A 27182-nucleotide genomic window follows, 5' to 3' on the forward strand; every position below is an offset into this window, starting at 1 on the left:
GCCGAAGCCTCCAGTAGTGCTATCGGCTCCATTGACCTCGACTCCTTCGGAACCAGCCGGAGAGTCTCGGAGCCGAACATCTTTCCTGGGTTCCGGGGGGGATAGTCGAACCGAGATTTCGGTTCCGACTCTTCCTCTCGGTGCCTCGGCTGAGATCAGTTCGGATCCGTCCTCGGTGTCGGAGCCCGTGGTTCCGATTCCGTAGAAACGACCTTCTTCGGATTGGGTCGGATCTTCGGGTCGGTGCACCGGTGCCTTTGACATCGTGAGGAAGGTCTTGTCTGATCAGACACATACTTCATCGGTATCTGTATCTCCTTCCCCAAAAGGTCCGCGTTCTGCTTCTGTGCCTTCGGTACCTACCAAGCGTCGAGACCCAATGCCTCAGAAGTCCCCACAGGGAGACTCTGGTTCCTCAGATGCATCCCCAGAAGTTCCCACTGAGGATGTTCCGAGGAAATGACTGTGCAAGAGGAGGCACATAGATTCCCCACAGGAATCTCTTACATCTGATACTGATTTAGATGAAACAGAAGGGTCCCCAAAGTCCACCTCTGAGGATGTCTCTTTTGCAGACATTTTGGAAATCCTGAAGCAAAGAGGGGACTGGCAAACCCTTACCCCTTCTGCGGATGAATCGGTTTTACTGAAGGCATTTGGGACTCAACCTTCTACCTCCTGGGTGACTCCTCCCTTTGATGATCTCATGGATCTAGTAGCTCGGAGGGCTTGGGAAACACCTGATACAGTGGAACCAGTCCCGCGTAAACCCAACAAATACATTACAGCTCCCCAAGATAAAGCCTATCTTACAAAAGGAGTTCCCGTAGACACTATTGTGGTGGCGGCGGCCACTAAGAAAGAGATGTCTGAATCATCTTCCTCTGTCCATCCTCCTAATAAGGATTCTAGGACAATGGACAGATATGGGAAGCGCATATTTAGTTCGGTGACTTTTTCCATCTGATCGCTCATCTACCTTACGCATTTCACGCGTTTACAAAGAGATCTCATTAAGGAATTAGGAGATACTCTTCAGGGACACACAGATGCTGCTGTCGCCGTGAAAGTGACAGCGCAACTTAACACCCTAAATTCCATAGTCAACTCGTCCATGAGGCTGATTTCATACGCAGCCGAAGGATCGAGAAGAGCGGCAGCTTCAGCAATTGCCCTGAGAAGACAATCCTGGTTGCGCTTATGCTCCTTTGCGGAAGCCTTTAAGTCTTCCTTTGCCAATGCCCCCTTTGATGGTGCCTTCCTGTTTGGGCCCAAAGTAAAGGAGACTCTCATGAGGTGTGAACAAGAAGGGAAGACCCTGTCTGCCGTAGGGGTCCATTTTTCCGTTCCATCTAGACCCTACCCTAAAGGGCAACGAGGAGGAAAGATGTGGTTCCAAAAGACTCGGGGATCTTTTCAACACACCCAAAGTGACGCCCCCTCCAGAGGCAGAGGAGGGGGAAGAAACAGAAGACGCCACCCAGCTGGCAGAGGGGGTCCGCAAAATCAGGGTGACAGAGAGACCTTCTCTGGAAAACCCTTCCAGCACTCCTGAGTGCAGGCCCGGCTGTCCTACTCTGGAGGCAGTCGGGGGTCGCTTGGCTTTATACCCAGAGGCCTGGCTAAATCTTACATCAGATTACTGGGTAAAAATCATAGTTACCAGAGGCTACAACATTCCCTTCATAAAAATACCACCAAACTCCAAAAAAAACTCCCAGATGTTCCACCCAGTCTGCGAGACCAAGCAACCATAGAGATAAGAAGGTTGCTCGAAAGCAGAGTCATCCAACCAGTCCCAGCAGACCAAATAGAATCCGGAACCTACTCAAGGTTCTTTTTAGTTCCAAAGAAAACAGGGGACTGGAGGCCAATTTTAGACCTCAGCAAGTTAAATACCTTTGTGAAAAAGGAAAAGTTCCGGATGGTCACACTTCAGTCAATCCTCCCTTTTTTGCAAAAGGGCGACTGGATGTGCTCTATAGATCTCAAAGACGCATACTACGATATCAAAATGGCCAGGGCGTCCAGAGATCACTTGCGCTTCCGGCTGGGAGCCAGTCATTTCCAGTTTCGCGCTCTGCCCTTTGGTCTCACCTCAGCCCCCAGGGTGTTTACCAAATGCATGGCAGTAGTAGCGTCTCACTTGAGACGAAAGGGATTCCGGGTGTTTCCTTATCTAGACGACTGGCTCCTTTCCGCCACCACCAAGTGTCGTCTTCTACAAGCCAGGGACTACACCATCAGTCTTTGCTCTTCACTAGGCATAACGGTGAATTTTGGAAAATCTGTCTTATCGCCATCACAGCGTATCTTATTTATAGGAGCACAACTAGACACTTCCCTGGCTCAAGTTACTCTCCCCCCATCAAGAGTGTTAGACCTCAGGCACCAAATTTCGCTCCTTCTTCACAACAACAGAGTCTCTGCACGACAAGTATTAAGAGTGCTAGGCTTGATGGAGGATCCCTTCTTGTAGTTCCTTTAGGCAGGATGCACATGAGGATCCTTCAATGGATGCTATTCGCCCAATGGTCGTATCTACAACTTCCACTGTCTCACGAGATCTTGATCACGAATTATTGCAAGAAGGATCTCTTGTGGTGGATACACAGTCAAGAGCTAACACTAGGACGACCCTTTGTATTACCCAGTCCGGTAGCAACTCTAACCACGGACGCTTCCCTGATAGGGTGGGGGGGATTCTTTCAGGGACAAACAGTCCAAGGTCAATGGTCCAACATGGAGTACAATCTGCACATCAATGTTCTAGAGATGAGGGCAGTGTTTCTAGCTTTGCAACACTTTCACAAGTCCTTACCTCGGGGAACAGTGACAGTTCAGACAGACAACATGTCAGTGTTCTGGTACATAAACAAGCAAGGGGGAACCAGATCTTACCCGTTATGCAGAGAGGCCCTCAGAATTTGGCAATGGGCAAAGTCCACTGGACGCTTTCTGATAGCAACGCACATCCTGGGGATTTCCAACGTAATCGCGGACAGGTTGAGCAGAGCCATCCTGTTCCCTCACGAGTGGTCCCTCAAACCTCAAGTGGCGGAAGAGATCTTCCGCAGATGGGGCCAGCCTTGCTGCGACCTGTTTGCATCCCCTTTGAATGCCAAATGCAGAAGCTATTTTGCCCTGTTACCCCCCCCAGGGGGTGTCCCCAGGGACGCACTGGTATACGATTGGCCCGCGGGACTCCTTTATGCTTTTCCTCCTGTTTCACTAATTCCCAGGTTTTTGCAGAAAGCCAAACGTCTGGACAGGACCATAATACTGATAGCCCCATTCTGGCCTCGACAAATCTGGTTTCCCTTCCTTCAATCCCATCAAGTGGAGGAATCATGGATTCTGGACCCGGAGCCAGATCTGTTGACACACTCGTCGGGAGTTCCTCACACCTTCCTCAAGTCTCTCAAACTGACAGCTTGGCTGCTCCACTTCCCATCTTAGCCAGGTCGGAGTTACTATCTCCTGCAGTACAACAAATTATTGTATCTTCTCACAAACCATCTACAAGAAAATTGTACATCAGCAAATGGAACCGTTTTGCGCACTGGGCCTCCAAACAAGGTATAGATCCATTCGGGGCCCCAGTACACAAGATACTAGATTTCCTTTCCTCACTTTTTCAAGAAGGAGCATCAACATCCACTATAAGGGTTCAACTGGCCGCTATATCCAATTTTCATACTGGCCATAAGGATGGTTCTCTTATGTCCCACAGGCTTTGTAAAGCCTTCATGAAAGGTACTTTTCATCTCCGTCCCCCTTTTCGTAATCCAATAGCACCTTGGAATCTTAATCTCATGCTGTCACAACTCATGTTGCCCCCTTTTGAACCAGCAACCACAACTCCGTTAACATTGCTTTCATGGAAAACACTTTTCCTGGTTGCCATCACTTCAGCCAGAAGAGTTTCAGAGTTACAGGCTCTATCTATCCGACCCCCGTACATGATTTTTCATCCGGATAGAGTAACCTTGCGCACCAATCCATCTTTTCTTCTGAAGTTTTGTTCGATTCAGAACATCAATCAATCTATTGAACTGCCTACCTTCTTTAAAAATCATTCCAATAAGCTGGAATACACATTGCACAAGTTGGACGTTCACAGACAACTAAGATTTTACTTACATAGGACAAAAGAATACAGAAAGTCAGATCAACTATTTGTCTCATATGCTGACCAAAGAAAAGGACATAAAGAAACCAAGCCACGAAAATGAATGAATCAACCAAACGAAACTGGAGAGCAGCAACAAAATTTATTCCGGTACTTTGGCTGAAATGTCTTCAAAGGAATAAAACATTCAACTTCTTTGCTGCTTATATATTATGCATAACACCAATTAAATAATTAATTAATTAATTGTACAATTCAAATGAAGTTAAAGAAACATTCTGAATAAAAACATTGAATGTAAATCCCAATGCAAAATACATTCAGTATAAACATGAAAAAGCATGAAAACACCTAAGTGCATCGCAAATCACAATATAATTTAATACCATATAATCAAAGTGTAAGATTTATTTCTAAATTCATGCCCCTAGGTTTTAAAGTGCTGAACTTCAAAATGAATCTACTTTCAAGATTTAAAAGATTCTGTAAGTAGTTGCCAGTAATGCCAGATGCAGGTTTGGCTAAAGCACAGAAAAATAAGGAGTCCATAGCACCATTATGAACTGTGTTAAAATGTTCAGAGATTGGACTATCAATTCTAGCATTTCTAACATCACCCATGTTTTCCAAAATACGTATTTTTAATTGGCCAATATAATATTTAATTGGAACACAATCACAGCCAATAATATACACTACCCCACAAGATTTGCAGTTAAAGTAATTCTGGGCAATGTGTGGGTGATGTTAGAAATGCTAGAATTGATAGTCCAATTTCTGAACATTTTAACACAGTTCATAATGGTGCTATGGACTCCTTATTTTTCTGTGCTTTAGCCAAACCTGCATCTGGCATTACTGGCAACTACTTACAGAATCTTTTAAATCTTGAAAGTAGATTCATTTTGAAGTTCAGCACTTTAAAACCTAGGGGCATGAATTTAGAAATAAATCTTACACTTTGATTATATGGTATTAAATTATATTGTGATTTGCGATGCACTTTAGGTGTTTTCATGCTTTTTCATGTTTATACTGAATGTATTTTGCATTGGGATTTACATTCAATGTTTTTATTCAGAATGTTTCTTTAACTTCATTTTAATTGTACAATTAATTAATTAATTATTTAATTGGTGTTATGCATAATATGTAAGCAGCAAAGAAGTTGAATGTTTTATTCCTTTGAAGGCATTTCAGCCGAGGTACCGGAATAAATTTTGTTGCTGCTCTCCAGTTTCGTTTGGTTGATTCATTCAAAGAAAAGGACAGGCAGTAACGAAGGTTACCTTATCCAAATGGCTCTCAGATTGCATAAATTTCGTATATGCTGAATCCAAACAACAACTCCCTTTCAAACCCAGAGCTCATTCTACAAGGGCGATTGCTACCTCTTCAGCCCATACCGCTCGTTTGCCTTTAGATACCATTTGTGCAGTGGCAACTTGGGCAAATCCACATACCTTTATCGCCCACTACAAGCTATACAAGAGCTCCAGGGACAGGGCGACGTTTGGTTCCACTGTACTCAGGAATGTTCTCCCTTGAGCCACCCGGGAAAAAGGAGCTAGGGACGCTACCTGTGTGTAAGAATAAACGGCGAGATCGAGCAATTTCACATAAAGAAGTTATGTCTTACCATAACGATCCATGTGAATTGTTCATCTCGCCTTTGTTCTTACACCCCCCCCCTCCATCCCCCGTCCTACGGTCTGGGAGAACGGTTTTCGATTAGATTCCTTTTCAGCCTTTTCTAGATATGGTTAATATGTTATTAACATCAGTAATGGCATCTTTTATCCTCTACCTGGCAGTAGGGTTTCAGACAATTTGTAGTATTTGTTCATAAGTGTTTTAGACACATTTCTAAGAGGGATTCTTCTGGTATAGCAAACTAGATCTGAGGGTTAGCACCGGAGGATCATGGGATATTACTGTGCCTCGAGCTTTCTCAAAGATGCGAGCTAGTGATGCGGCCGACTTGGAGCCGAGGATCGGCTCCGAACCCGTGTGTAAGAACAAAGGCGAGATGAACAATTCACATGGATCGTTATGGTAAGACATAACTTCTTATTAATGTAAAAGTAAATATAAAGCTTCCCTGTGTAATGTATAATATTACTAGTAATATGCTATATTTGTCTGTAGTATTAACTATGTTCTAAGATCAGTAGTTTGTAAATATTTACAAAGCTGTGAAAAGTAGAAAAAAACATAAGTAAGTTTGATTGTATCACACACGTAAAATTCCAAAATTAAGGATTATTGTCTCTGTCAGTGAAGGTTGTTTGTTTAAACTTAAAACCCCCAAAAAAGAGCACTACAGTTAATTGCTGACCATTTGCATCTAACACAGATGTCTATTTTTGTTTTGTTCCTTTAGTTTGAAATATGCACAAGGCAGTCCCGTGAAACTGAAGAGCGGTTAAAAGCAATTCCCAAATTCTGTTTTCCAGACTCAAAAACTTGGACGACCATGACTGACTTTACCAGGTAAATTGCAGTAGGCAGTATTTGCAAGTGTCAAATTAAGAAAATTATGTGGATGTTAAGTTGGATCTTGGACCTGTGAACTTAACAAAATAGTGCTGCCTGGTCATCTATTAATAATGCAAGCATATCTGCTGGTTATGAAAAAGTTTTATCGAAAGAGAGAGAGAGAATTGCTTTAGTGCTTTTTATATTCCTTTTGTTTAGTGAGTGTTAGTCATTTTACTTATTTTATTGATTCCCAGTTTGCAGGTAACACTTTGTATTCACATTGTACAGCTTCTAGCCATTGTCTCAGTTTAATACACTAGAGAACAAGAAGAACAAAGTAGCTTGCTGATCACACAGTAAGCATATCTGCAGTGGGTTCAAGTCTTGAAAGCTGCTTAACTATGTAATGTTTAACTTTTACTAATAGACTCATTTTTATTGAAAATCAAGTCTTCGCTGTAAAGGCAGATAGAACGCTTGCTACATTCTTTGTGTGAATTAGTTGGCTTTCTGATCTCTCTGCCTGCCTTCCCACAATATAGATTTCTAAGCCTTTCTTTAGTCATCCTATTCATCAGTGTAACCTTAGTTTAATCTCATAAACCTCAAATCCTTCATACTTCCCAGTACTTCCCCTCTCCCATGCCCTTCCATATACAACTCATTTCAAACTATTTACAAGGAATATCAGCAATGGATTGGCCAAAGTGCAGCTGGTCAGCAGTGCAAATTTGTTTAAAAATGTTTTTCAGTAAGTTGCTTTGTTTAGCACATCTTCATAGAATATCTGTAATCCTTGTTATGCTGGATAGACCACGTGACAAAAGAGCAAAATCTTGTTTGTGTTTAGTTAAGAAGTAAATCTGCCCTGTTGAGCACTTAATGAATCCTTCCATAGGATCACTGGCTTTTAATTGCAGAGGCATTGAGCTCACCCTAGTTCTTTGCATCATCCTAGGCGTTTTGCAATGGATTATATGCCTGCCCATAACCACCTCAACTCAACCTATTGCAGTTGTCATACCCAACCTCAGCCTTGGTGTTAGGAATCAAACTTTCTACTCTCAATTTCTGTCCTGTTGTTTTTTTTCTCTCCCCTAACCTCATCTTTGTTTAATGTTAAATGCAGTGATTCAGTGAGGTGCTGGTGTAGTTTTCCATAAACACTCTGAGCCTGCATTCTGTGGCATTGTGACTGTGGTCCTGTTTTTCTGTAGCACTGTTTTTGAAGGAGTGAGTTGACTCCTTGGGATGTGTCTGCCTGTAAAGCCTATCTTTGTACTTTTCCTTGCATGCATAGTAACATATGATTTTTGTTTTGATTGTGGCAGCTTACTTATGTTTAACCCTCCCAATGGCACCTGCTTAGGGCGGTCCCAACCAGAAGTACAGTGTAGAGGTATTCAGCTCTATCACAAGAGAAAAAACGATTCGTCTCCAGTTCTATTCCATCACAGTACTGAGAAATCTTTCTTTGGACCTTTGACACCAGACGTTACTAGAACAGTCTTGTGAGAGAAGAGGGTAGCCTTCACCCTTCTGAGCTGGGACTTGCTGATGAAGGCTTACTGTGCCTTTTATTCTAATTGTCTTTGTTCTGATTTAAGCACTTGGACTCCTAACCAGTTATTTTACATTAGGAGGTTTTGTGGTCTATACTGTTTTGGCAGGAGAGAGGGTAAGATATGCCCTTCTGAGCTGTGAATTGCTGGTGAAGTCTTATTATGAATGTTGTTCTAAGTGTGTCTGTTCTGATTTAAGCACTTGGGCTCCAGAACAGTTATTATACATTAGGAAGGTTTATGGTATACACTCTTGTGGCATTACTGTCTAGACAGATTTTTTAACTACTGTAGCATCTAGTTTGCACATAGCTGATCATTTCTCAAGTTCCTTGTCTTACTGACCTATTCAATATTTAAATTTCCCTCACTCTTCCCTAGTAGATCATTTGCCATGGATATGCACTTCCCGACTCTTATTTCTGGCCAGACTGGTTGAGATGGATAATCTGAGGCATTGTAGCAGTTGCCTCATATATACTAACCATGAACTTATTCATAATAAAACTGATAACTTATGTGCGAGTTGTAAATGCACTGTAACGCTGGAGCCAAAATCTCTCATACAACAAAAACTAGTCCTATTGAGGTTGTCAAGTGACACTTGCACCATGCCTACTGCACAGTGTAAAGACCCAATACATAAAGCTACTTATGTTGAGGCACTTAAAGGTAACCTTCGTAAAACAAAGACCCGCGTAGTACAATTAAAGAAAGTGCCTCAGCCATCACATAAGCACTCCGCTAAAATACCACCTACAGCAACACATAGTAGCACTGTATCCAGGGCCTCTGCTGCCGAGCCCTTTAGGTAGACTAGCGCACAGCCAAATTTACCGATCATTGGCTATTCTATAGTGAGGCACACTGATGTCCCCATCACCGGACTGAGTAAGGAGCGAGTCACAGCTGCCTTTCCGGGGCTAGGTTCAATCAAGTCACACAAGCACACAGGTCATAGAGACACAGGTGCTAGTATGACTGTCATAATCCTTGTGACTATTAATGACCTGAGGCACATCTCCCTTGACTATATGAAGCGAGACATGATGGAGCTCTCTGATTGTGTCCCAGGCCGATATGAGCCTAGCACTAAGCAGCGTACTTCCTTCTGAAAGGATGATGCCATGTTACCAGGAGAAAATGATTTATTTTAACAGCTGACTTAGCTTCTGGTGTCAATCCAGGGCGTTACAATATTTGACAGCCTGGGAGGACATGATTGACAGACTGTGCTGTTTTCCAGAAATGGTCTGCACCTATCCCCTCTAGGCTTTTGAATGTTGACAAAGACCTTTTCCACTCCCATGATGCCTTTTTTTAGGCAATGCCAAACTGATAAATCTACCAACTTAATTGAGCCTATGAAGGAATATCTGAAGGTGGTACTGCTTAATGCTAAAAGTCTTAACAAGAAGCTCCACTCCCTGCAAGCCATCCTCTCCCTGGAGAGTGTAGACATCTGTGTAGTAATGGAGACATGGTTTAAAGTTGCTGAGAGTACCCCAGCAATACAAGATTATAATCCCTTTCACGCCTTTAGAACCAGCTAGTGCACAGGAGGTAGAGAAGTTTCAGTCTATATTAAAAACACCTTCACATCCAGACTACTTAGTGTATGATGCCACTGGAAGTCATGCATGTGCAACTCTCCATAAACAGGATGTTGTACCATATCCTTGCAACCTGTAGGTTCCCCTCCATGTCCCAGGAAACCTATATGCTTATCTGAATGTACTAGAGTTCTTCACCATTCAACACTACTACACCACTTCTAATGCACAAGCCCAGCGATTCCTAAGCTTTGTTAATACTAACATCCTGGAACCAGTTGGTCCATCCTCCTACCAGGGGTACAGACACCCTTGACCTTGTACTCACGAGCACAGGGGCCACTGTTCTTCGCCCAATGTAATGTCTTCACTCATCAGATCTGAATATAAGGCAATATTGCTTGATATAAAGATTAAATCTGGGGATCCAGTGAAGCCAAAAACCTTTAGGAGCTATTCCAAGGCTAACCTCTCTACTAATCAACACCTTGGCTAAATTCCAAGCACCCACAGACCCTATAAACACCATAGCTTTATAATGAGCTGTTTACAGATTCTCTGTACAGCCTTATTGGTAGCTGAATGTGAGCTGTGCCCATTCTTATTATGAATAACACAAGCTCAAAAGACTAGCCACCCTGATAGAATCAACGTATCAGTCAGTTATACAACAAAAGAAAAAAATTCTTGGTCAAGCTTGGGAGGAACAAAGCCATACATACTAAAAGCTCCTTGACCAATCTAAACAGACAGCTAAGAGTGTTAATTAATACTTCAAAGGCTAAATTTGAAGGAAAAAACAGCTTCTCAGGCAAAGGACAGCCACAAGGCTTTCTACAGCTATGCCCATAATCTAAGGGCCAGTCCAGAGCAATGCACAGAACTTGTAAATGGCATCACCCACACTGAACTGGTGCCCATTGCCAATTTTTGGCTGACAGTTTCAGCTCAAACCCCCCCCCCCCCAAGTAGTCCAAAGGAAATGCCACATAACTCAGTCCCCCAACCATTACTAAGGCCAAAAACACTGCATTGATGGACACTCATAACATCCTGAGATATTTAATAAATAGCATGAAACATGATCTCTCTGGTACACTTGAATCACTTTTCAGCTGGAGCCTTCAGTCAGGTTTTGTGCCCAAGGAGTGGAAAATGGCTACGGTTATTCCCCTGCACAAAGGAGGTCCAACCACTGATCAGGGTAACTACAGGCCCATAAGTTATACCAGCCTCATATGTAAGGTCATGGAAAGAATCCTCATTGACATGATAAATGAGGACATGGGTAACCTTCAAATGCTGGACCCATTACAGTTCATCTTTGTTAAAGAAAGGTCATGCCTATTAATCTGTTGAACATTTTGAGAGTGTCACCAAAGCATTGGATGAAAGTAAGACTGTGCACACAGCTTACTTAAATGTGCCCAAGGCTTTTGATGCAATACCCTGCTTGGGCTTTATAGACAAGCTTACTGATTTAGGTATAGACCCTTTTGTCACCTGTTTGATAGCCATCTGGCTCACTGATAGGACCCAGGAGGTCAAAATAGGTGAGCCCACCTCCACCGAGGCCAGTCACTAGCCAGATTCCCACAGGGCCCTGTAATGGGCCTGCTCCTTTTTGGCATCCATTTTTCTGAAGTGGAAGCAAATGCTGAAGGTTTATGGCTGACTAAGTTTGCAGATTATGTCAAGCTGAGTGTTGTCATTGACTCCCCTGCAGATACTAGGATCTTTGAAGAAGTTCTGTCTTTGACAAACTAATGATGCCAAAGCTGTGGTCTTAAACTCACTGCTAAGAAATGCATAATTGTACCCTTTGGGAAGTCAGCCTTCCTGGCTAATTACCATGGTAATATGTCCCTAAGAGTTGACCTAGTGTTCAGGGATCTGGGTACACACAGACAAGTTGCCTTACCTTTGATTACCATGTGGCAACAGTGGAAGAAATCTTATGTTGCACAACTTATAAGTAAGGGCATGGCATCTAGGTCCAAAGAGGTCATTATCCCATTGTACTCCACCCTTATCAGTCCGATCAGAGAGTCCAGTGCTCCCTTTGGTGTATGCCTGATCAGGCATATACAGCAGCTAGAGTGACCTCAGAGGTTCCTTACAGAAAGAATACAAGGTGTAACAAACCTGCCTTATGCAGAGCACCTTAAAGCCCTTTCTCTCTGCTCAGTCTTCTGTAGATTGCTGAGGGATATTTTCTGCCTGGCTTACAAGTCATCCGCAACCCCCACACTTATGAATCCCCTACATATTCATAAGTCAGAGTACCAGAAATGCAAGGTCTAGAGACCTACATTTTGTCCGTAATTTAAACAGAACATGCTGGAGAGAGAGAGACTTATCCCAGAGACTGCCCCTCTTGTGGAACCAGCTTCCCATCCATGTGAAGCTGAGTTCATCTGTTGTCCAGTTTAAGAGCAACCTAGACCAGTAGTTGGGTAATAGGAAATTTACACTGGACCTGGCACCCATGTTCCTTATGGACAGAGATACCTTATAAATGCTTGGCTCTGTATCCTATTCAGAAACAGGACATCATTATTCTTTTGGGAAAACTTGGCTAAGCTTAGAAAGATCCACCACCACAAGCCTGGTCATTAGCCTAATAATCTATGAATCTATGAATCTATGAACTTGTGGATGTGTACCAAAAAGGTTGAAGATTTCCTTTTGCAAGTTTATATTTAAATAAAGAAACGAAACAAGGATGCCCACTTTTTTCTTTCCTGTTGATGTATTATTGACTATAGGAGATGTTAATAAGTTAGTTCACACAAAAGATAGTGCCATTAAAATATTTTTAAAAAATTCTAGAATGAAACTTAACGATGAACAAAAAATAGGCACTCTCGATCCCAAAAATGTGATACATTTTTAGGTAAAAATTAAGTTTAAATGAAATAAGCAAAGATTTAGATACAAAAAAAGTTATGTACTCACCGTAATGTTCCATCTCTGTTGTCCATTTTCATTCTTTCTCAATGAATGGGTTCAGATCTGACCCTCAGATCTGACACTGCTACTTTTTCCAGCTAGTTGAACACCGAAACTCTCTAGCCCCTCCCTTACCCACAATGCACTAGTCCCCTAACATACCTCAAATCTTGTTTGCTGTCCTTTAAAACTGTATAACTTAAAAGGTGATGAAATAGTATCTAGAGCTCAAATAAAGGAACATTGATTCCTTCAGCATCTTTGTCCTTCCAAAAGTCAAATTGGTAAGGGGTTGGAGGACAACACAGATGAAATGTTATGGTGAGTACATAACTTTTTTATCTTATGTTGTCATTTTCATTCGTTCCTCAACAAATGGGATAGAGTCCCCAGCTACCTAAATCCCAGGAGGACTCTTAAGGAAGGATATTCCTGAGCACCACTGAGCCAAAGGCTGCTCTTCCCCTAGAGACCACATCCAATTAGATTAGTAATGAAAACAATAAAGGTATGAGGATTAGCCGAAGTTGTGGCTGCACAAATATCCAGTGAGGATCTAGATAAAATGGCTGAAGAAGTTGCCATAGACTTCCTGGAATGAGCTTTCGGTGGTTTTTGTAAATACAAGACCATTTTTTTGTAAACAAAGGTAATACAATCAGCTAGCCATTTAGCTAAGGTCACTTTAGAAACCGCTTTGCCTAATTTTGATTCTGAAAAAGAAATAACTGTTTTGATTTCCTTAAATTTTTGGTTCTACATAGATAAAACTGTAATTGTCTTTGAACATCCAAAAACGGGTGTAACACATACTCTCCTTTATTTGAGAAATTTGGAAAGAAAACTGAAAGGTTGATGAGCTGATTAATGTTGGATTCTGACACCACCTTAGGAAGAAAGGAGAGGTTGGTTTGTAAGGATACCCTATCCTTACGAAAAAATCAAATAAGGGGGCTTGGAAGACAGGGCCTGTAGTTCTGAAACCTCTAGTAGAGGTAATGGCCACTAAAAGACAGTTTTCCAGGTCAAAACTTTTACTTCACACTTTACTGGTGGTTCAAAAGGAGATTTTGTCATTAATCGTAAAACAATATTTAAATCCACTGGAGGAGTGGGATTTTTTTAGTGAGGTGTAAGAAGAAAAGTTCCCCTTAGAAAGGCTTTACAAAGTTTGGAAGAGGCTAAAGATAAATTATTTACTCCTATATGAAAATTGGAAATGGCAGCTAGTTGTACTTTTAACAGTAGAAAATCTAGCACCTTAATTGAAAATTGCAGCTAAAAGTTCAAGAACTTTAGGAACCGGTGCTGAAAAGGATCGATGTCTCTTTGCTGTGCCCAAAAAACAAATCTTTTCCATTTACTTCTGTAATATTTTCTAGTGGAAGATTTTTGGGAGGATAAAAAGTGTCGGACAGGGGAGGAAAACCTTGGCTGTCTAGCTATGAGTGGACGTGGAGATATACGGTCAACTTTAGCCCTAGAATGTCTGGATGTATCATTTCTTTTGGGTGAGGCAGAAGGTCTGAAATTGGATCCAGAATCCATGACGGCGAAGTAGATGAGGTCAAAGAAAGTGAAACCAAGTCTGACACGGCCAATAAGGGGCAACGAGGGTAACAGTGCTCTTCAGTCAAGATGCTTTCTGAAGTACTTTGGGGATTAGTGGTAACAGGGGGTTAGGCGTAGAGGAGACTAGCTGGCCAATCATAGAGAAGCGCATCCCTTGGTGATTCCTCCAGTGAGAGGATCAGGACAAAGAAACTGCTGCATTTGGTGTTGAGGAAGATACAATAGGTCACAGCAAGGTTGGCCCTACTGACAGAAAATCTTTTCAGCAACTTTCATGTTGCGTGATTACCAGTGATGGATTAGAATGGACCTGCTTAACTTGTCTGCTCATGTTGGATTTCCTCGGAATATGGACTGCTGTCATTACAGATTGGATGAGATCACCCATTGCCACACTCTCTCATAGCTTCTCAGCACAGGGTAAGATTTGCTTCCTCCTTTTTTATTGATGAACCAGACCACTGACATATTGGCAGTTTGAATCGGGGTAGAGAATAAAGGGGCAACCTTTCATTATCTGATTGGAGTATATCCACCTTAGGAGGTCATTTTTGCAGGCCTGAGTTATCTTGATTTAGGTGACTAAAGGTTGGTGAAGAATAGACCATTGAATCACTTGAGTCCACTGAAGAATTCTCATGTAATACCTTGCTAATGGAACCAAAACTATCACAGCAGACATTGACCCCAGTGCTTGAAGTATCAGTTGAGCTGAAAGAGAAGAACTTTGATCTTTTCAACCTGGAATCGAATGGTTTGAATTCTTGATGGAGGGAAAGAAGCTGTCTTAGATACTGTATTGAGCAAGGCTATGATGAGCTACAATATTTGAGCTAGTTCAAGTTGAGATTTCTTGTAATCGATGGTAATTCTGAGATGAGAGCATAACTGGAGTACATAATTTCGTGCTTTAATCAGATGATACCTGGTTGGAGCAATTATGTGCCAATCGTCCAAATATGGAAACACCCAGAATCTCTGTAGCCTCACGTGAACTGTTGCTACTGCCATACATTTGGGGAACACCCTGAGGGATGTGGTGAGACCGAAGGGCAGAGCTTTGAATTGGTAATGACTGGCTCCCAGCCAGAAGTGTAGGTATCTCCTGGTGCACCTGTTTATTTTGATTTGGTAGTATGCATCCTGAAGATCTGTTGAGCACATCTAATAGACCTTGCGCAGAAAGGGCAGAATGGACTGAACCATGACTATCTGGAACCTGGTGCACTGAACTGACTTGCTCAGAATACTGAGATCCAAAATTAGTTTCAAGTCCCCTGTTTTCTTTGGCACTAAAAAGAATCTTGAGTAAGTTCCTGACTCTCTGGTCTGGGGGTGACCTCTTGATTGACTCTTTTTCTAACAGCTTATTTCTAATGCTGCTGCTTCCCTGTGGGTGGAACATCAGGGATTTTGTTTACTGTCAAAGGGGCTGGTAGAGAAAAGGGTATTACATAATCTCTGGTAATAATTTTCTGCACTCATTAATAATCTTGAATTCCTAGCCAGGCTCTCTGGTGCAGTGATAAATGACCCCCGACTACTTCCAGAGGTGGGCAGTCAGGCCTACTTTCAGGAGTGCTGGTAGGATCTGTCAGAGAAAATGCGTGTTTATATCCCTGGTTCTGTGGACCACCTCTGCCTTGTGGGCAGCGTTTTCTATTAGAATTCCCCTTCTACCCCTGGGGGAACTATCTGCCCGGAATTAGATTTTTCATAAGGAAGAGACTCTGGGACTTTATAAACCACATTTTTCAACTGCCTCGTTGATTCCTAGAAAAAGTTCTTTGAGGGGTTAAAAAACGTATGCCCACAGCAGACGAGGTTTTACCTTCCTTCTCACACTTAGTGAATCTTTTACTTTGGGGTCAAATAAAGAACTTCCGTCAAAGGGAGCATTGCAAAGGAAGACTTGAAGGACACCACAAAATCACACAGTTGCATCCAGACATGTCTCCTAATGGAAATGCCTGAACCCATCTCTCTTTAGGTATGTTCAGCTGCATGGAAGATCAGCCTCGTGTACGAGTTTTAAATAGAGTGTAGGGTAGCCAGCTGTGAGGCAGTTGAGCTCTCCGTCTCAGAAGTAATGGTACCAGAGAGGGATTTGGTAAGTTCTTTAATCAACTCCCTTTGGCGTCTAATGAAGTGTGCCAAATAATTTAGCGACCAAAGTAGATAGGTTGTTGGATCATGTACACACCTCCCAAATCTGTCCAGCGCCTTAGATTCCCTGTTAGGGGGATAGACAGAGGAACTTTGTTGTGCTGCCTCCTTCCTCATGGCTGCTGCTACAACCATGGCATCAGGTGGTACTGCCTTGCTCCAGATCCTGCCCTTGAGTAGTGCCAGGATCCTGCCTGGTCTCTTGGGGATTGGCTCAACAGAATCCAGTTCCTTCCACACCCATTAAAAGATCAAATCAATGAGCTTGTTGGTGGGGGGAGTCAACCAGAAGGCAGACAGGCCAGCTCCAGAAGCCTTCAGGAATACTGACTCCTCTTGGGAATGGTTCTTGGTAGACCAGCCATCTCTTTGCTTGAGAATTTGTAGAATATCTCCAAAGGAGATGTCATCAGGTGGTGATCCTGTGGACCCTTCCCCCTCATCGAAGTCTGTATCTTCTGTGACAGACTTTTGAGGAGAGCCTAAGTGCATCCTCTTGCACTTTTTCTTCCTAGGGATGACTTCAGTGGGAAGTTCCAGAGAAGTATCAGAAGAGATCAACATATCCTGCTGGGTATCGTGGTGACTTATCTGGAGTGGGTATCCCTGTGGTGCAGGAAGTTGAGGCTCAATAGGCTGTCTACTTGCATGTCCGTGATGTAATAGCTGGGTGTTACAATGTGTAAATGTCTGTGAAAATAGTCTATATGTTGTCTGTACATTGAGTCTGGAGACACGAAATTTCGTTCCATTTTTGCAATTGTGTGATTTCTGAATGATAATAGTTTACTTTGACTTTGAAAAACAGCTGAGGCTGGGCAGTAGGAGCCGCGAAGAGGGGAAAGCATCCTTTCTCGAGGAACAGAGAAAGCTCTCTCTACTACCATGAAAGAAGATAGCCTCGGAGAGAAAGAAGCCGACGTCTCAGAGAAGACATGGTTCCAGACCTTCTGCTTTCTTTGACTTGAAGGCAAACCACTCAAGGAAGGAGTCGAAGCCAAACTGTCCAGCACTGAGGCTCCAAGGAGTAGAGACAGCTTCAACAACTTCAGAATCGACTCCAATCCCCCAGAGTCATCCATTTCTGAAGTGCTCGGAGCTGGTCCACTCAGAGACTTCACAAGAGTAAAAGATACCATGATCTTTGGATCCGATGTGGACAGCTCCAGGATCTTAGGATCTGACTGCTCTGAAACCAAAGGTCAGATCAGAGAAGGAATCAGTGTAGGTGGGATAGTACTCATGAAGATCTCCAGACCTGATGGGGTCAGAGCCAGGAGAACCCCCATTTCAATTTGCATCTAGAGGAACCTCCTCATCATCATGTCCTGTCGACCTTGGTGAGACTTCTGGAAGAATGAGTGGAAGATGCTACAGATGACTCTTTAGAGTAGTGATGTTTGGGAAGATCTATCAAAGAAAGAAGGGAGATGGGAGGACCCCAGATCCAAGAGCAAAGGAGATATGATTCATGGTGATTTATTTGATTTTGTCTTTGGATCCATAGGGGTTGTAACCAAATTTTTTGAAACTTTGTGAGGCGATTCTGAGCCTGGAGTCGAGGAACTTGTCAGATACGATGAATGCTTCTTAGCCCAGATTTTGTTTTCTTTTAATAGTGTAAGAAAAAAAAGACAGTTATTACCAACAGTGGCAATTCAAAGGTGTACAAAAAAGGGAGAAGATTAGCAACTATGGTAGCAAAGAATTACAGAACTACAGTATAACAGAGAAGGGAGGATATGTAATTTTAAAGTAAAGATTTTTAAGAGATAAGTAAATAAAGAAATACCCTCATGAACAACATTATCTGAGAGTTTGCGGTGACCCAAATCTATACATGAAGGCGACAAATGAGATCTGAGGTATGTTGGGGACTAGTGTATTGTGGGTAAGGGAGGAGCTCAAGAGTTTGTGTTCCATGAGCTGGAAAAAGCAGTCAAGTCGGATCTAAACCTATTTGTTGAGGAATGAATGAAAATAACAACAGCAGCTTTAAGGTTAAAAATTTCCATGAATACAAACAACATTATGCTGATTAATTTTGAAAGCCTTATAGAAGAAGAAAACTGGATTGTTACGAAATGTAATAATTTATAATCCGCATTTGAAGAAAGGTAATTAAGATATCAAACCTAAAGAACTATACATTTTACATCCAACTTCTAGGTCTAGATGAAACATGGATAAGATATTGTTATTCTTACAGCATCCCTCTAAACCAAAAATAGCACACACTAATCATTTTACAATATAGGTTCATAGGTTCATACTAGGTTATCTGCCCAAGGGCATTTATAAGCCTAGCCAGAGTTTTGTGGCTTTCGCCACCCCTTTAGTTTGGAGGATACTATGCCCATTATTTTGCTGTGCCTCTGTCAAGCAGTGACACTGAGATAATCCCTGGGGTATATCTGCGATCACATGGGAAAGAAGACCATATTCCTGGATATTGAATCCTATGCAGTTGCATCGGTATGCAGAATGTTGTTTTATTGGGTAGATTTGTCATGTAAAACGAAACTGGAAATGAGTACATAAACATGTGTGTCATCTTAAAAATGTGTACTTAATGCTCTGGAAATTGTAACTAAAATGCCGTGGTTTTGTCTAAATTGGAAGTTTTCACAAAATTGCATTCCAACTGTATTACCATAATATTTAAAATTTTTGGAATTACTTGTACTATCAAAATGGGTATTTATACAGTTCTTTATTGCGAATGTTTTCGGATTTATGGAGATTTTGATTATAAAGTTGACTACACTGAAACATAATGTAGTATACTGACAGGACTGCTTTAAATTTAGTTTAATGATGACCATGAACTAGAGAATACTGTGACCTTTGTAGTCTGAGTATCCGCAAAGGCAACAGATTGCAGTGCTTTCCCAGCCAATTCTGCTTGTGTATTCATATGACTAGAGAGTACCAGGAAGTGCAGAGCTGTGCAGATCTTCAGGCACAGCTTTTACTTGGTGAGTGTTCTTTAAATGGTGGCAGGAAGCAGGCTAAATCTATGGGCAATCTTTTCTCTCTTAGATTTACTTTTACTGAGATCAGTGTGGGGTGTTTACCTCTTAAATTCTTTAAGAATTGTAGGCAAAGACAAAACTAGAGAGTGGGGGCAAAATCAAGGACAGTTTTTCAGTATTACTTTTTAATTCATTTAAAAATTAATAGAACCACATAGTTTGCATCAACTTGCTTTTTTTCGCAACAGTACAAAGTATTAAACTGTAAATGTCTGGCCTTACTGACTTGTCTGTAATCCTTGGTAACTTGCCGGAAAAGTGGTGATAGGGAAAAAAATGAGCCAAAATCAGAGAAAGTTGAGTGGTACGGTTTCTTGTTTACCTCTCAACTTGTTTCTTCAGGAATTCCGGGCATAGCCAAAAATGATGATGTGGGTGGGCTAGGGCCCCAAATTATGGTTGTGTTAAATATTACTCCAGTTCACTTAAAGAAAAAAAGTTTACAGAAAAAAGTTTTGCATTAGCATGCATTTTCTGAATAGTAAGAAATATTACACTGTAATGTTTGGCATTATTGACTTGGTTGTAATCCACAATGATTTCCTAAACAATTAGAGACTGGGACAAATATGAGACAAAATCAGATACTTTTCTGTAAAATCAGGGACAACTGAAAGAGGTATGTTTTGAGAAGTATGGCTCCCTGTATGTCTATCAACTTTACTTTTCAAAAAATTATGGACGGGGCTGAGTGGGGACAGTTGCTCTTATATGGAGAGATTACATTTCATCATCATCATCCCCTTTTTCCCATTTACATGGGGTCGGGGTATCATATTAACTGTCGCCAACTCTCTCAATTCAGTGCCACTCTCCTGCCTTCTTCAACACTCATGCCTGACTGTCGCAGATCTTCTTTCACACAATCCATCCACCTCTTTGCTGGATGTCCTCGCTTCCTCTTACCTTCTTCCTGTCTGTCCCAAATCTCCCTCACCAGATTGCCTTCTGCTTTTCTACACATGTGCCCATACCATCATAATCTGTTTTCTTTGATCTTTTCTGCAATTGGAGCTACTTTGGCTTCTGCTCTTATGTCCTCATTTCTTCGCCTGTCCCGCAGTGTGCATCCTACCACCTTTCTCAGGCACTTCATTTCCATCACCTCTAGCTTCTTCAACTGTTCTGCCTTTACTGCCCAGGTTTCTGTACCATACAGTAGTACTGGTCGCACCACTGTCTTGTACACCTTACTTTTCAACTTCTTTGGCATTCTTCTGTCATATACTACACCTGATACTCTATGCCAGTTGGCTGCAACCCCTCTGATTCTAGCTTTGACCTCTTCATTCAGACTACCCTTCTCCTCAACCACCCCTCCCAGATACTTGAAGCTGTTTACCTGTTCCACTATCTTCCCATCTATCTCTATTCTCAGCTTCTTCTGATTTCCCCAATCTGCTGCCATTACCACTGTCTTATCTGTGCTTAGTTTCATCCCATGTGCCTTCAGATTTGCATTCCATTCTCCTATCCTTTGCTGAAGTTCTAGATCAGAGTCTGCCTGTACTGCCACATCGTCTGCATACAGCAGGTTTGTTGCTCTGACCCCTCCAACCTGTTTGCTGATGTAGTCCATTACCAGTATGAACAGCAGTGGGCTCAGAGCTGAACCCTGGTGTACACCCACTCCCACTGGGAACCCCTCAGTGAGGCCAAACACTGTTCGTACTTGAGTCACTGGGTCCTTGTACATAGCCTCTACTAATTCTACCAATGTTTCTGGGACTTCAAACCACCGCAGTACTGCCCAGATCAGCTTTCTTGGGACCTTGTCATATGCTTTCTCCAAATCTAGGAAAGCCCAGTTTGACTCTCTCCTCTTCTCTAGTTTCTTCTCAAGTATCTGTCTCAATGCAAACATCGGGTCAATTGTGCTGCATCCTGATCTGAATCCGAACTGTTCATCTCCCATCTTACATTCTACTATTCTGCGTATCCGTTTATCAATCACCCTCTCCAGGACTTTCATTACATTACATTTATTTGCTCAAAATGTAGATAGTTTTGTGTGTCAATTCTAAGTTAACCGGGAACGGGCCTCTAAAGTATATTACATTTTTTGTTTCAGTGTTTTATTTGAAACAAAAAGACTTGAAAATGTGTCAAGGGTTCAACTGAAGATGGGAAGCAACTTACTTATGAGATCAGCCTGTCGAGCATTAATGTGTGCATGTAAACTCAAAGATGGAAATATGCATGGAAAAGCACGGTCATGTATAATAAGTGAGAGTAACAGATTTCTGTCATAATGCCTTCTTTGTCCATATTGTAATGGAATTTAAATGGACTTGCAGTTATAGTCAAAACATAGGGAGTATTGAATTACATTAAGAAGTGTAAGGTGCAAAAAACATTGTTGCAGGAGATGCATTTGGTTAGAAATGAGCATGTGAGTTTGAAAAGGAGAGGATTTCAGGGTGAACTTTCAGCAGAATATCAGGGATAGAGGTAAAGGGGAGTAGCAACACTAATTGCTAGGGTAGCTCCAGCAGCGATAGAAGAAGAAAAAAGACAATCTGTGATCTGTAGATTGACAGATTTGTGGTATTAAGGGGTTATTGGCATGGAGGCACATTATGCTGATATGCATTTAAATTCCACCTAAACTGCTGTTACGGAGCTTACAAGAGTTTGTGGAGAAATAGGTTTTCAGTAGAAATTATTATTGATGGGTGGGGACAGAGAAATGATTTTCAATAATGAGGTTATATGGTAGGGGATCTAGAAAGGAAAATGTAACAAAATGGGGTAGATTTATTAAGAGAAATGTATGAGAATGTTTAGTATGGAAGATGTAAATTCAGTAGCAGGAATCCAGCTAAAATATGTATATATTATTCCCCAAGGTACAGTAGCAGGGGTACACTGAATATAAACTATATTTCACAGGATTGTGTGTATTTAATTGAAAGCTTTGAAACACATTCAGTAAAAAACTAAGATAAAGAGGCAGGGTAATAAAGTGAAAATGAGACATTGATGCTTTCCTACTTTGTTAGAAAGAGAAATTTAAGAAATGGGTAATGCACATAGTTTGAGAGTTATTAGAGAAAACAGACATTGCTTCAGAAAGGATAGCTGGCGAGTGGAATAAAATGAAAATGGAGTTTAAAAACATGGTAGAAATAAGATAGAGGTTTGGTTAAGAAGAAATTAGAAATTATTTAGAGGGGCTGACAAAGGTTAAAGTATTGTGGAATAAAGGGAATCTCACAGAACAAGAACAGGAGCAACTGCATTGTGCTAAAAGGAAAATAAGGGAGTAGTTGGATAATGTGTTTGAGTTTAGAAGAGATGGTGCTAAGCAACTATTGTTTTGATAACTCCAGATCACATATACTTTAAGCACAATGACTTAGGCAACAAAAATAGGATTGCTGGCAAACCTATGGAGTCTGAAACAAAAAAATAACTAGAGACATCTAGAGCGATTAGAGATATTTAAATATTTTAGGAACATTTGTATAAAGCAGAGAAAAGGCACAAATGGAAATATTTATGGAAGATTCAGTTATGCCAAGCTTAGAGGCAGATGAGGCTCAGCCGTTAATAGCTATGATAGAAAGAGGAGATAAAAATGGTAATATATAATCAATCAACAGGGACTTCTCCAGGAACAGATGGATATTCCTGTGGAAGTTGGGAAGATGGTGGTAAAGATCCTGAAAGGTTTTGTTTAACAATATTTTGAAAAGGGGGAGGGGGAGTACCAGCATCTTGGAAGAAAGCTTTGGTGGCTGTGTTACCCAAAGATTGTGAAGACCCTTCAGAATAAACTTCATATAGCTCAATTGCAATTTTAAATCATGAATATGGAGTTTTTGTCTGTACTAGCTCAAAGAATGGTAACTGTATTGTCAAAATTGATAGATATAGATCAGTGATGTTTTGTGGAGGGGAGGCAAACATTTGACAGTATTAAAAAAAATGTTGGTCCAGAAGGAGAAACAGAGTATAAGAAAATGCTGCTACTACTGGTGGGTTTTGTTGTAGAGAAAGCATTCAGTAGAGTTAATCTGGAATTTTAAGTAGGGCAATGGTAGCATTTGTATTCTCCTGATAGAATAATAGGGTTAATGAGGAGGAGGATATATTAAGGGTCCAAGACAAATTAAGAGTGGGAGAATTCCTCTCCATCAAGCTATGCTTAAAAACAGGAACCAGATAGAGGTATCCTCTTTCCCATTTTTATTTTCTTTATATTTAGAGCTATTTGCAAACAAAATAAGGGACTTGCAGCTTTAAAAATACAACTGGTGTGGTTATCAAGAAATGTTAATTTGCACATGATGATAGTTTGCACTTGATAAATCCAACAAAAAACATATTGTTGTTATGGAACATTCTGAGACAGTTTCACATTTTTTTCCTGGATGTAAAATAAATAAAGATAAAACAAAGGCTATATTGGTAAGCTATGTACCCAACATACAAATTTGTTCAGTAATATTCATATTTATAAGGACATGATAAAATGAAGTATTTAGATGTAGGGATGAAAACAGGGATTATATTATGGCAGTTTGGAATGTATGGGAAGAGAAGAAAAAAAATACAAAACTTCAGAAGCAGAAAGCTATTGATTATGGATATTAAGGTACAGGCAGTAAAAATCCTTTGTCCTTTTTGTTTTACATACAACTCAGGCATATTTTTTATCAGTAAGAGAAAAGGTGGTGGGCCTTAAGGTTGAAAAACAATTATGGGAAAGGAAAAGGGAAGAGTTAAGTGGGATAAGTTGATTATCCCCATAGACCAAAGGTGGTTTAGGATTATCTGATATGAAGGAATACTTTAGAGCTACTCAGTCATGGCTTATGTAGATTCATAGGGGTATATTAGGTTAACGACCACAAGGGCCCTTATTAGCCTAGCTGTTTAACCCAAATGGTGACGCACAATTTTGATTTATATAGGGAGTGATTTACTGACTGCCTCCATCCATTAGAAACATACGCTTCAGACTGGGGATGAATTTCAGATGATCTAGCCATTGGTCCAAGCTGTGCTTTTAATAGGGATAGAACATCACATGGATGGGGGGCGCTGTTCCAGAGAATGTGAATTCTCAGAGAAATGCATTTGTCTCCAACATGTCCCATTTATATCACAAGCAGAATTTAGGTCTTTTATTCTGATACTGTTTGTTTTGTGGATATGGAAAAGGTTCATCAAAACAGGATCCACTGATGCCTTGTTTGCCAGGCAAAGAACACCTCTTAGAAGTCTGTATGATGAAGAGTAAAGAGACAGGGCTTTGCACCATCAGTGTAGGACATTGTGTTTGCACCTTGTATCCTTTTTGTAAGGAATATCTGTGGAAGTTCCATTTGCTGCTGCATCTGTGTGGTCAGGTACATACTGAAGGGAACATTATACTCTGTGATGGGTCCGATAAGACCAAGTACAGTGATATGATGACCTCTTTGGACCTAGATGCCATGCCCTTGCTTATAAGTTGAGTAGTATACAAGGATTTTCTCACAAACTTGGAGACATGTTGGTCGAAAGCTAGGTTACAGTCTATGATTTCCCAGATACATGACTAGTGAATTTTAAGAGTATTTTATTGATGACTCGGTTACCTAGGGTGGACATCTTCCTAAAAGGTATTATAATGCATTTCTTGATATTGATTTGTAAGTCATGGTTTTGGCATCAAGCATTTGTCTGTTAGAATTTCCTGAAGGTTGTTCACATCTTGGGGAGATTCAATGACTGCTCCTAGTTTCCAGTCATCTGTGAATTTAATTAGCCAGAGGCCTTCAACATCCAAGAAGTAAATGCCAAAGAGGAGAAAGCCTAGCTCAGAGCCATGGGGATTCCACTGGTGAACAGCCTTTCTATGGAGGTGGCTTCATCGATTCTAGCCTCCTAGGTTGCATCAGTGAGCCAGCTAGCTGTCCAGAGTGTTACATTGAGGTTTATACCTAGTTCCAATTGTTTGTTGACAATGCCTGAGTGGGATATTGTATCAAATGCCTTAGCCTGATCTAGGTAGGCAGTATGTGCAGCTTTGCCTCAGCCATTGCCTTAGTGACCTTTTCAAAGAATTCCACAAGATTCAGTCAGAATTACCTTCCTTTGACAAAGCCAAACTGGGATGGATCCAGTGTCTAGAGGTCTCCTCTTTCCTTGTTGATAATTTCCATGATAATTCTTAGCATGGTTTTGCAGATAATGCTGTCCAGACTAATGGGTCTGTAATTTCCAGGATCTGTTGAAGGTTCCTTCTTATGAAGGGGAATGTCCGTCACAGTCCTCCATTCACATGGCACAAAGCCGTTTTAAGATTGTAGTTAAATAATGACTGCAGTCATCCTAAGTCATATTTTAGATTGTTGAGGAGACATGTTGGAATGCTTTTAGGGCCCATTGAGGCTTTGTTCTTGGTGTTGGCAAGCACAGCCCGTAATGTGCTCCCTAGTTATAGTTGGAGGGGTTATGTTTGAGAATATTTTTGGGAGATGATTGGTAGGGGTAAAGCTGGAACTGAATTTGTCTGTAAACAGGTTTGCTGTATTGTCAGGCCTGATGAATGTGGAACCATTAACCACCAGTTCAGCACATTGCTGTGTGCTGCCCTTAAGTCTTCTGACATAGCTGAAGAAGGCCTTATGGTTATCTTTAACCTGGTAGGCTACCTTGACCTCAAAATTGGCTTTACTTGACCTAATTAGCTAGCCCTCTTACTTACCGCTGTAATTTGATGAGAGTTTATATCTGTATGGGAATTACTCTTCCTGATTTTTGCCATATTTATTTTTCCTTTTTTGTACATAAGTTCATAGGAGGTTATTGGCTATTGACCCAGTGGTCGTTTTAAGCCTAGTGTATTACACACATTATGTTTCAAAAGAAAAAAGTTTAGTCAATGCCCAAGATTATCATTAGTAATGACTGCCCATGTTCAAGAGGGATGTGGGAGCTATACCTGGCAAGAATTTGGGATGCTGTTTAATTTGAGATGTCACCAGGGTGGTTTGTTTCTGAGGCTAATCCTTGACTTACTTCTGGTAAGTACAGCAGCCTCTTTGTAGCCATTGAGATGGTTGTACAGTGCGTCTGAGAGCAGTTAATTATAGGCTGCTGTGTTCTCGGACTTTGGAGGAGCATTGAATTTTGACAAACCATCACTTAATAAAAAGTAATATGCCAGTTTGTAACTGTAACTGGTTTTAATGAGATTATGGAGTTGGTTTTGATTTTAAAGGATACAGCTTTATGGTTAAACCTTACCAGGGGTGACGAGACATTGGGGAGGGGTGCAGCATTCTCCCATATTTGTGAGCACGAGATGCAGTATGAAGACTCTTCACTGTATGGTCAAGGGTGTTTTTATTTACAAAGTCCAGGAATCTCTGTGCCTGTAGATATGAGGTTGTGTAGGATTCTCAGTCGTCTTCTTCTTTCGGCTTTTCCCGGTTAGGGGTTGCCACAGCGGATCACCTGTCCACTCATGATTGGCAGTGGAGTTTTACGGTGTCGAGTTGCCAGCCCAGCGCCCAACCTTCCACAGAAGGTGCACACACTCACACCTAGGGACAATTTAGAGTGCCCAATCCACCTACAGCATGTCTTTGGGATGTGGGAGGAAACCCGAGCGACCACAGGGAGGACATGCAGACTCCGCACAGAAGGTACCCCAGCCGAGGATCGAACCAGAGAGCATCTTGCTGTGAGGCTGCAACGCTAACCACTGCAGCACAGCGGCCACCCTGTATAG

The 27182-nt window shown here is 41.4% G+C and overlaps 1 protein-coding gene across 1 annotated transcript in view; it reads left to right on the forward strand.

The window, feature by feature from the left end:
• The window catches only part of DENND2C (DENN domain containing 2C), a 1562444-nt gene that overhangs the window by 1050489 nt on the left and 484773 nt on the right, over positions 1-27182 (forward strand). The window contains exon 9 of the mRNA XM_044076720.1: positions 6533-6625. Coding sequence (XP_043932655.1) covers positions 6533-6625 — 93 coding nt within the window. The remainder of the gene's footprint in view (positions 1-6532; positions 6626-27182) is intronic.

This window comes from Protopterus annectens, chromosome 7.part0 (assembly GCF_019279795.1).
Source record: "Protopterus annectens isolate FY-2018-M chromosome 7.part0, PAN1.0, whole genome shotgun sequence".
Taxonomy (NCBI): domain Eukaryota; kingdom Metazoa; phylum Chordata; order Ceratodontiformes; family Protopteridae; genus Protopterus; species Protopterus annectens.